The sequence below is a fragment of the Pseudoliparis swirei genome, chromosome 13, assembly GCF_029220125.1.
Source record: "Pseudoliparis swirei isolate HS2019 ecotype Mariana Trench chromosome 13, NWPU_hadal_v1, whole genome shotgun sequence".
NCBI classification, from domain to species: Eukaryota; Metazoa; Chordata; class Actinopteri; order Perciformes; family Liparidae; genus Pseudoliparis; species Pseudoliparis swirei.
In genome coordinates this window covers 15571170-15583335 of record NC_079400.1, presented here as the reverse complement: position 1 = coordinate 15583335, position 12166 = coordinate 15571170, and the positions used below count along the sequence as shown (strand labels likewise).

General features: G+C 43.7%; 1 protein-coding gene across 1 annotated transcript in view; it reads right to left on the bottom strand.

Annotated features, from left to right (window-relative positions):
• dnah9 (dynein, axonemal, heavy chain 9) overlaps positions 1-12166 on the bottom strand; it is a 155320-nt gene that overhangs the window by 124681 nt on the left and 18473 nt on the right. The window contains exons 12-16 of the mRNA XM_056429060.1: positions 10051-10177; positions 9505-9651; positions 5916-6024; positions 505-746; positions 267-402 (exon numbers count right to left, since the gene is read on the bottom strand). Of these exons, the coding sequence (XP_056285035.1) occupies positions 267-402; positions 505-746; positions 5916-6024; positions 9505-9651; positions 10051-10177 (761 nt within the window). The remainder of the gene's footprint in view (positions 1-266; positions 403-504; positions 747-5915; positions 6025-9504; positions 9652-10050; positions 10178-12166) is intronic.

Below are 12166 nucleotides of genomic sequence, written 5' to 3'. Positions count from 1 at the left end.
GACAATAAGGAGGAGGAGAAGAAGAACTGGACACAGAAGGAATCTGGCAACAATCCACAAAACTCATGCCAGCTCTAAGTCCAGAGCCAATACAGCACATCCCATAATCTCATAGCACCGTAGGATGTACTGCTGGGAAGCTGCTGCTGCTGATGATGATGTTGATTCACAATTTTAAAAAAAATTCTGGCTGTGAGCCAACAGGAGCAACACCACTCACATCACTACACATAGTACTCATGTGTTGCTTGTCATTACACTCCTACCCGTGTTCTCGAGGAAGAACTTGAGAGAGCACTCGATGCTGTTGAAGAATCCATCGATGACCATGTCGTCGACGTACTCCACGTAGGCCTTCCACTCCTCAGAGGTCTGCTCGGCTCTGAACAGCTGCAGGTTGCTCTGAGAAAAAACCGGACACTTATAAGGCATCATCATCTCAACCCCGTTGAGTAACCACTGTGAAGACAAAGCAAATCCACCAGGAAAGCCTTTGTTACTCACCTTGAGCAGGAAGTGGATCTTCTCTCCAGAGGACCGTATCAAACTGTAAAACCTGTCCAGCCTCTCAGCCCGGTCCTCCAGACTGAGCAGGGCTTCCTTTTTTCCCTCCTTCCTGTCATACATGGGGCTGGTCCAGGACCTCATGCAGACCTGGATCTGGTCCACGTTGTCTTTGGTCCTCTGGAGTCGGCTCTCCAGGTCACCGATGGAGTCTCGGACCTCTTGAATATACTGCCAAACCCCTAAGAGGGTACGGGAGATGAAAGATCGGAGGTTTTATAGATGAGTAAAGAAGTTTGTGACTAAAACAAGAATAATAAAGCAATTTACAGACAGTATTGTAGTGAACGTTGACAGAAAGATGATAAAAACTGACATTTGGTAAATAAAGCAATGACAACATCTTAAACTGCTCTCAGGACCCTGACTTCACCAGCATACCTCGTGCCTCAATAGACCCTACCCCTACCCATGGAGGTTTGTCTGGACACTCAAACCCACTGACCCTTCAAGGTTTTATGACCCCACCTCTTTATTTAAGCCTCTACATTCCTGAGGAGTTGACTCTATTAAGTGTTCATACGTTTTGTTTGCAGGTGGTTATGTAATTGACTCACTAGATATACTGGCATGCGTGAACTATCAAACAGAGAAAACATCTGAGTTTATATTTTATACGTATAGTTATGTCCATAATAACCAACTCTGTTCCCAGTTATTTTAGCTTCCTGCCATAAAGGTGGATATTGATTGCTCTGCTTCGGAGGAATAAAACAACGTTGGGGCCTTTTAAGGAAAAAAACCTCAGTAATCGACCTATTTACTTTCGCCAAATAAATCTACTGCAGACAAAAATCTTTAGCAGCTTTCCCTAAGTATACGCAAAACCATCGACAGACACACAGACACAACATAAAGCAGATGGAAGTGAAAGCTTCTCGACTGCATCACTTAAACACTCTTCTCATTAGAGCTGATGATAACATGTCTTTTAATTCCCTCAAACAGCCTCCTCCCTTGCTTCTGTCTTGGCCTGATGCATTCTAAGACCTCCCTGCCTGTCACATGACCCGGCCAATATCACCACATGGCTTCTCATAAGCAAGTGGCCGTTTATTGTGGTTGAAAAGCCAAATTCATGCATGTGGTAAACACTATGGCTGGAACGTTTTGTGATGCCCAGGAGTAACCAGGATGTGAAGGAACATGTGCACACATCGCTCCGTCCTGCAGACAGAGGAGCCCTGATGTGCAATGTGTGGACGTCTAGACGCGTCGAGTCGGCTGTTATGATGAGGTCACACCACATCTCTGAGGGGGGAACTAGTGTCACATGTTTAGGGCAATGCACGAGGGCCGTACAGGCAGTGACATTGGGACCTCCATGGGTTGGACCCAGCCGTAGTGACACACAACTTTATTCCATATGAGGTTTATGACGTCTAGATTTTCAGTAAAAAGAACTGCCACATTGCAATATATATCATATTGTATCATATGTTGTATGGTGACACGTGTAGTATTGTGAGGTGCCGATACACAGCCCGATTTTCATTTCTGCTACGATCTTCTAGGAGTCAAAGGAACTAACAGTGTTAGCAGAGTGTCATCCAAGCTCATCAATGACACCTCCCTTACTTCTGTTTCATGTTTTTACAAATTCAGAGCCACTGTTTATCTAAATCTCAGAACTTTCTATTCATATAGTGTATTATAATATAGCAATACATCCACCGTATAGATATGACATTGGCTGTTTGAAGCAGTTCCTCTCTGCACAAAAGTGACATGACTGTGTCTACATCAGAGGTACTCAACAGGCGGCCCGCGGACGCTTATTTTGTGGCCCCCGACATGCCTGTTTTTTTTTTTTTTTTTTATTACTTTTTTTTTTTTATCCCCAAGGGGAAATTAGTTCTCTGCATTTAACCCATCCTTAGTTATTAAGGAGCAGTGGGCTGCGGTGAAGCGCCCGGGAAGCAACTGGGGGTTCAGTGCCTTGCTCAAGGACACTTCGACTTGCAACTAATGGTGAGAGCGGGGATCGAACCGACAACCTTGCGGTTGAAGGACGGCCCTCTTACCCCACTGAGCTACAGCCGCCCCAAAATAAATGCATAATAATTATAATTAGCCAACCAAAATCGTGTGAAAATTATTGTAGTGTGCCTTTAATTTAAGTTCCCGCCTTTTTATCGCGCCAGCTCATCTGTTAAAATATTTTGCACCTTAATTAATGATGGCGACAAAGAAAAGGAAAATGGATGACGAAAACAGGGTTTTCAACTCTGCATGGAAAAGTGAATTTGCTTTTGCGGAGATACACGGGAAACCATTGTGTCTCCTCTGTCAAAAAACAATATCTGTCTCAAAGCGAGCGAATTTACAACGCCATCACGAACAGCTTCACCCGGAGTTTAAAGATGCCTATCCACCTGGCAGCGACCTGAGGAGAAACAAAATACAAACGTTGCTCAGTGGGTTTCAAGCCCAGCAATCCATGTTCCGCAGCGTTGTTAAAAGCAGCGACAACGTTACAGAGGCCTCGCTCAACATCGCCTGGAATATTGCGAAAGCCAAGAAGCCAGCTACAGAGGGAGAATTTCTTAAAAATACATTTGCGGACTGTGCGGAATCACTGTTTTCGGAATTTAACAACAAGGACGACATCATCAGACAAATCTCAAAGCTGCAGTTGTCTGATTCTACCGTGACCAGGAGAGTGGAAGTCATTTCAGACGATCTTTTATCAAAGTTGCTAAAAGACATTGAAAGTGCCGAGTACTTTAGTCTAGCATTCGATGAATCCACCGACCGCACAGACATCGCGCAGCTTATAGTCTGGGTGCGCTTTCTCAAAGGGGACACATTTGCCGAGGAAATGCTGGCTTTGCTACCGCTAACAGGGCAAACACGGGGAGAGGATATGTATTCTGCAATGATGAGCTTTTTTCACGGACCAGGCAAAAACATCAACTTAAAAAAGCTGGTTTCTCTGACTACTGATGGGGCTCCTTCCATGGTAGGAAAGGAGAAAGGATTAATTGCTTTGCTCAGAAAAGATCCTGAAACGCCGGACTTCTTCTCATATCACTGCATTTTGCATCAAGAGCAATTGTGCAGCAAGCTGAGAGGTGGAGAGCTCAAAGTGACAATGGACTCTGTGACACGAACAGTCAATTTTATTCTTGCACACGCATTGAAACACAGACAGCTCCGTTCCTTGGTCCAAGAGTTTGAAAGTGCAGACACTGACTTGGCGATGCATGCGGAGGTAAGGTGGCTTAGTCGCGGAAAGGTCCTCGATCGCTTCATGGAGCTGCTACCAGCTGTGCGCATATTTTTGGAAGAGAGGGGCCTACGTGATTTACTGGCACCCCTGGAAGATGACACATTCATGCACAACACCGCTTTTCTGACTGATATAACGCGTCACTTGAATTCACTCAATCTTAAGCTTCAAGGAAAACAAAAGGTTCTGCCACTGATGATGAATGATGTGGCTGCATTTGAAACCAAACTGAGCCTGTTTGCGCAGCAGCTTGAGGTAGGAAATGTCACACACTTTCCTGTTCTACAGGCCCAAGTGTCACAACCAGGTTCATTTTCACCCACCCCTTACTGCGCCTACCTCATGGAATTGAAAGAGGAGTTTTCCTCCCGGTTCGCGGACGTTAAATCCTTGGAACCCGTGCTGGCATTCACAGAGAATCCCTTTGCTTGTGACGTACAGGCTACTTCAGTCTCAGTCACATCTGGGCAATTTGGAGTCGAAAGGGCTGCGTTTGAGAAACAACTCATAGAGCTGCAGCACAACAACATCCTCAAAGAAAGACACAAGGAGGAGAGCATTGACACATTCTGGATATCCTGTGTTCTGAGGAACACAAACCCTGCATTAATCCTGTGTGCTCAGAAAATCCTGACCTGCTTTGGATCTACTTATGTGTGTGAAAGCTCCTTCTCTGCCATGGGAATAATAAAATCAAAGCAGCGTTCGCGTCTAACTGACAGACATTTGGCAGACTATCTCAGAGCAGCTACAACTGAGCAACAACCAGATCTGAAAGGACTTGTGAAAAGAATGCACACTCAGAGCTCTCACTAGGAATAAGTAAACAGTTGTTTGTTATATTGTTATTGTTATTAATATTTGTGAAATGCAGACTCAGAGCTCTCAATAGGAAAAGTAGCAATTGCAAACTTTATCAATGTCATCAATGCAAAGCTATTCACTCCAGTGTTAATAAAACATCAGCTTGACCAACACTTGTCATCCTTGGAAAAGCAGTCGCTACACTACATTTGTTACCGAAATTGAGAATATTTGTTAAATATTCCATGATGCTTTGGAATGCATTAAAAATGACTAGCAAGACAGCATATTAAACAGCAGTAGTAAATACAGTGAATAAAATGGTACAAATATATGTTAATAATAATGTGTGGCCCTTTGCACCTGTTGTGGTTTAAATGTGGCCCTCTTGGCCTCCGAAGTTGAGTACCCCTGGTCTACATGCTACAGCAACAGTATTTGGGGTTGGTAGCAGGAGCAGGGACAGCCACTCAAAGCTAAAGAAAAGGAAGTCAGAGCTCTGTGTTCGCTGGCTTAGCAATTAAGAAGTCTACAAAGAGAACTCAGAATAGCCACTGAAGGTATGGTTCATCATATTGAGAGAGGCTGTGCTCTTTACTCTGCAGTGTGATGTTTGTATGTTGGCCAGAGCCAGGCTAGCTGTTTAGCTTGTTGAGTCGTCTTTATGCTAAGCTAGGCCATCTTTTTAGCTGATTATGAAGTCTTTATGCTAAGCTAGACTAAATGCTCAGCTTGTTAGGAAGTATTTATGCTAAACTAGGCTATCTGTTTAGCTCGTTAGTAAGTGTTTACGCTAAGCTGGACTAGCTGTTTAGCTTGTTGTGAAGTCTTTATGCTAAGCTAGCTGTTCACCTTGTTAGGAAGTATTTATGCTAAGCTAGGCTAGCTGTTCAGCTTGTTAGGAAGTCTTTATGCTAAGCTAGGCTAGAGGTCTGTATTTGACTCACACGAGATTGATATTGATTGTCTGATCTTAAATATTTATTTGATTACTGAACTATTCATTGATGCACACTTTATATTTCAGGCTGTAAAGGTTTGTGTTTGCATGCTGAACAGTCAATGGCACGCAGCTGCATGCACAATACACAATATATATAGAATGATGCACACATGATGCATCAACGTTCAACGTGTTGCACAAGGCGCTGAGTGGCGTACTCGTCAGGCACTCCGGTGTGCACAGGTGAATGTTGGAGCCGGAGACAGTTGTGTAAGATGTGTGTCAAAGGTGCTGCTGTTGTGGCGATGCTCTGTACTATTACACCATACTGGTATCCATTGATCCAGAATATATCATCATTAGTGTGCTGACCTTGGCTGTTCCAGGTCAGGCGCTCCTCAGCCTCGTTGAGCTGAGCGTCGATGTCCCTGAGCTGGCCCTGGACCAGAGGTTGCTCCACGCCGAGCACACTCTGCATCACCTGCAGTCAAACAGCAGGAGAGAGAAGCAGAGGGAGGTGGGATGACATCTTCAGCTCCCATTAAGCATTTACAGGAATATCATTTCTCCCATGTCCAGTTCAAATCAGAATGCTGTGTTCATGGAAAAGAGAAGCATATTGTATGCACTAATTCTACCAATGAAATCATCTCGTAAAAATCACACATAATTAGCCTCATTTCAGAATAACATTAAAAGATGTCTGTTCATTGGAATGCACGACATTGCTGTAATTCAGTCAAATGTAACCGATCCACATTGTGCTTTTGACATTTGTCATATTCATGTTTATGTAACTCTGTTCATCTGGTCACATGACATCTATTGTTCATCTGGTCACATTATATATGTTGTTCATCTGGTCACATGACATCTATTCTTCTGTCCATCCTGGAGAGGGATCCTCCTCTGTTGCTCTCCGGAAGGGTTCTTACCTTTTTTCCACCTGAGAGGTTTTTGTCTGTTTTTTGAGAGTTGTTCCTGATCCGATGTGAGGTCAAAGGTCAGGGATGTCTATGTGTACGGATTGTAAAGCCCTCTGAGTGGAGTTTGTAATTTGTGATATTGGACGCTATAAAATAAACTGAATTGAATTGATAGCAGATGCAGGCAAGTAAACCAGACATTATAATTTTAGATGTCTTCTTTGTGAATGCAAATGTTAAGCTATTGATTTTGATATTAGAGTAGAAGGTTTGGCCTCGGGGGTGGCACTTAACACTAATGGTCACTAACAATAGTTATAAGGGTAGATACAAAATATGTGTTATAGATATTACTACAGTATTATACTATATAAAGTAAAATGACCAGCTGCAACATTAAAGTGATGAACACATTAATGCGTCAACAATTATTATCCAATAATATAAACATTCAGAAATGAGCTTTCTGCGTATTAATGGCTCTTATTCAGTTTTCATATCAGTTTATTTTGTATAGCCCATTCTCACAAATTACAAATTTGCCTCAGAGTGCTTTACAATCTGTACATATAGATATCCCTGACCTTTGACCTCACATCGGATCAGGAACAACTCCCAAACAACCCTTTCACAGGGAAAAAAGTAAGAAACCTTCAGGAGAGCAACAGAGGAGGATCGCTCTCCAGGATGGACAGAACAATAGATGGCATGTGTACAGAACCAATACTTTTACTTTTGTTACTTTAAGTGTGTTTGAATGCTAATACGTTTGTAATATCACGTAAGTAGTCATTTGAACGAAGGACTTTTATTTGAAAGAGAATGTGTCTACACACTATTATTACTTTTATTGAAGTAAATGATCAGAGTACTTTTTTCACCACTGATTTTAAAAGTGCACGTCAAATTGAACTTACCTTCATGGTGTTGATTCACTCAGTACAACTCAAATAGTCTGGGACATATATTCACACCTCCAGCTCACTAGTGCACCATCGGCCAGCCTTAAGAAGCCGGGCTGTCACATCTAAACTGTAGAAGCCAAGAAGTGTGTGGTGATGACAGCTATCACTCACAGATCCCCTTCAGACAAAGCCATCGATGTTGCCATGTCCCTCCCATTGACCCTCACAGCGTGAAGCTATGGTGACATGTACAGCACACAGGAAATGCAACCTTCTCTGCTCAAAGGCCATGGAGCTATAAACTGCAGGCATAGTCTCCGATCAAGCTGAATGGGACCTGGTTCATCGCGAACTGAATTTGGTCCTACAAGGATGTTTTGTTTCAGTGACTGACTATTAATGAAAATTCAGTGTGGCATCACTAGGGGACAGGTTGTGGAGGGACGCTATATTCCCACTCAGTGACAGCGGCCACACTACAAAATGGCCGCTCGGGATGAAACTACATCTCCCAGACTGCCTCACCACTCACCCAGCTGCAGGTGATTAGGGCACCTAATTGAGGCAGGGCTGGAAAGCCTGAGAAGATACAGAGGGGAGAGCACACAGGGGGAAGGAGCTGAACAAGTCAGGAGTGAAAGGGCCTCCAGGATGAGGACAAGACCCAAGTGGACTACAAATTGGAGGACTTTGTTAAATGGACTTTAAGACGCTAAGTTTTTTGTTTAAGGAACCTTTTTCTACCCCGGGACACTTTTTGTTGAGAAATGGACTGTTTTGATTTGTTTGAGTGAATAAACATTCCGCTTCATTTTTAAACCTTTCAATTTTGCCTGTTTTTACCGCTCCCTTGCACTGCCCCACCCTAGCCGGCACTAGGGACAGCCCGTGACGTGACAATAGTTAAATGAATCCACTGTTCGTGTATCAAACTGTGAGGATCGGCGGTTTGATCCCCAGCTCCAATAGCCCATGTCGATGTGTCTTGTACCTTTTGATGTGTGAATGTTAGTTCGACCTGATTGGCAAGATGGTAGCTCCTCCCATCAGTGTGAGAATCGGTGTGAATGATGATAAGAGCTGTGCTGTTAGTTGAGTCGTGAGTGACTCAGTCAGTGAGGTGCATGCTGGGAGGGAGTGTGCCAGTGAAAGCAACACAAGCCTTTTTACTGTGCTTCATGACCCGCAGCAGCACTACTATAATCAATAACACTGACAATCAGTCACATTATATCCCACATTATCCTGACCTCATATCAGACTGTGGATAGGGATGGGTATCGTTTGGTATTTTTTCGATACCGGTGCCCAAACGGTGCCTGACCCGATACTTTAAAAAGAAGAAGCACAAAACGACAAATGAAAATGACATTTAAAAACCTCTTCGGTCATATTCCCTGTAAAAGCCGTTCTGAAAGAAAACGGATATCAGACTGTCCCGCTCGTAGCTAGCGCTAGCTCGTAGCTAACAATATTGGCACTGGTTTACGGTACCCAACCCTAACTGTGAGGGGGGATTTGTAAGAATCCTCGTTTGACCACTGTCAGGGTCAACAACCTCCAGTTGTGCCACTGTTAGGGTCAACAACCTCCAGTTGTACCACTGTCAGGGTCAACAACCTCCAGTTGTGCCACTGTTAGGGTCAACAACCTCCAGTTGTGCCACTGTCAGGGTCAACAACCTCCAGTTGTACCACTGTTAGGGTCAACAACCTCCAGTTGTACCACTGTCAGGGTCAACAACCTCCAGTTGTACCACTGTTAGGGTCAACAACCTCCAGTTGTACCACTGTCAGGGTCAACAACCTCCAGTTGTGCCACTGTCAGGGTCAACAACCTCCAGTTGTACCACTGTTAGGGTCAACAACCTCCAGTTGTACCACTGTTAGGGTCAACAACCTCCAGTTTTACCACCGTCAGGGTCAACATCCTCCAGTTTTACCACCGTCAGGGTCAACATCCTCCAGTTTGACCACTGTCACGGGTCGCTCGAAGAATGAAAGCAAACACATCCTCAACAAAGCAATTGTTTATCAGTTAAATCATGTTGATAGGGTTATTGCACAAAAACACCCAAGAGGCTTATTGTGAGGAGAAGGGATGGAGCTGGAGCACAAAACCAAAGCCCACCTTGTTGTATCGGCCCACTGTGATCTCCAGGCTGGCCACGTACTGCCACAGCTGCCCCCGAGTGGTGTAGATCTGCACCGCAGGTTCAGGGATGGCCTCCTTCTGTCTGGCCTCCAAGTACTTCACTTCCCTCAACACAGATGCCAGCTAGGAAGAAGAGGGAGAAAGGGAAGTCAGAAGCATTGGAAGACATGAACAACACATTGGGGTTTTGGAAAGTGTTTGCCAATATTCAACAATTTGACTTTTCAGCCCAATTTTTTGTTTTACTAAAATATTCAGTATTACAGTTCCGATGTTGCTGAAAAATGTTGAACTAAAAGTCAGAATAATGAGAGACAACATTACTGCCCTTGAATGAAAAATTGAAATACAAATGAATTTCATTAAAAAGATGAACTATATAAAGATGCATCCTCTTGTGCAGCTGCAGGCAGAAAAGCCACTTAGTGGAAGAGATATCTTGATTCGTCACCAAACTAATAAATCACTCAAATCCCGTCCACGGTACTCAAACACATCCATCAGCCTTCCTCTCCTCCAGACCTGAGGGTTGAAGTTGACTGAGATCAGCTGGGTGTCCGGGTCCCTTCTGACTAATGGAAGGCTGAGGTTGTACTGAGAGCTCTCGCCCACGGACTCTGTCCACGCCTCATACAGGCTGCTGGAGCATCTGGAATTACAAGCACAGGGAACACAAACTAAATATCATCAATTATCACAGGAGAACCATTTGTACCTTTTCCGCCAGACCATAACATCGATTCATATTCCCATTAAATGGCTGAGGTTTTTTTTTCACTTGGCCGACGGGCGTGAAAACGGCTCACATTGTAGAAATTAAAATAAGTCCCAAAAAATAAAACAAGCAGCTAAAAGGCTTGAGATTGAGACATTGTCCCAATCCCTGGAGGTGGTAAACAAAATGAGAGGTGTGATTGGCTCGTCAGAATCACACAGAGAATAACGCGCTGGAGGTGGGTTAGATAGGCCTGGGGGGGCGGGGGGTGTAAACGCTGATTCATTTGAGAGACTGGAACAGAGAATATGTCAGGGCTGGGTACAGCTATATCAATCTGTAAATAGCCACAATTATGATGAGAACTTCAGTGCACTGTGTGCTCTTTATTGGATTTCTGCTGCAAGCTTCATTTCCTGATAGCGGCGCCGCAGACGCAGAGGCAATCAAATGCCTCAGTCATGGCCATAAATCACACTGCATTTTGTCTGTGGGGGTAATGAGTAAGCATGCCCGACTGGAATATGTATAATAATGGAGACATTCATCGGAGATGATTATTACAGCATAACAAGGGCTCTAATTTGTGATGGGAGTAAATTGAGGGCAGAGAGCGGATGTTGTTCCTCATTCCATCCCTCTGAGGAGGAGTGATATGAAGCATAAAGAATAGCTGTCTGTCTGGGTGTGTGCATCCCATTCATAACAGACTTGTGGGCTCTGGTGTGTGCACACTTACACTTGATTGATTTCCGAACCTTTAACCTTCCTCAACTTGTTAAAGTTGAGGAAGTTCCATTCGAGCAGTTACCCACCCACAACTCTAGAGCAGAGACTGTGTCTGTCCCACGGCCACTTAAATTAAATAAATCAAAAGTAAGCAGAAGAGGAGTCGTACACAATAACCTTATACAAGTTAACACCATTATTTCAGCAGTGCAACAAAACAGGACTATTAAATGTGGTCTCCTAAATATTAGATCTCTGTCATCTAAAGCTGTGTTACTAAATGATTTGATATCAGATATTCACATTGATTTATGTTGTCTAACTGAAACCTGGCTGAGCCATGAAGAATATGTCTGCCTAAATGAATCGACTCCTCCAAGTCATATTAATACTCACATTCCTCGAGGCACCGGTCGAGGAGGTGGAGTAGCAGCCATCTTTGACTCGAGCCTATTAATAAATCCTAAACCCAAATTAAACTACAACTCATTTGAAAGCCTTGTTCTTTGTCTTTCACATCCAACCTGGAAAACACTACAGCCAATTCTATTTGTGATTCTGTACCGGCCACCAGGTCCATATTCAGAGTTTATATCTGAATTCTCAGAATGTATATCAAGTTTGGTTCTTAAAACTGATAAAGTTATTATTGTAGGAGATTTTAATATCCATGTGGATGTTGATAATGATTGCCTAGGTGCTGCATTCATCTCATTGTTGGACTCGATTGGCTTCTGTCAGAGAGTACAGAAACCCACTCACAGCTTTGGCCACACGCTTGATCTTGTTCTTACTTATGGCGTTGACATTGAGCATTTGAAGGTCTTCCCACAGAATCCTCTTCTGTCAGACCACAACCTCATAACTTTTGAATTTATACTACCGGAGTGTACACCATTCGTCAAAAGTTTCTCCACCAGATGTCTAACTGACAGTGCTGTAGCTAAATTTAAAGAAGCGATTCCTTCTGCATTTGATTCGATACCACGTCTCAATATAACAGAGGACTCCTGGTCTAACTTTAGTCCGTCCCAGATTGATCATCTTGTTGATAGTGCCACAGGCTCACTGAGAATGACACTGGACTCGATAGCCCCTCTGAAGAAGAAGAAGACAGTGAGGCAGAGGAGGTTTGCTCCCTGGTATAACCCTCAGACCCGCAAACTAAAGCAAACGTCACGAAAGCTTGAAAGC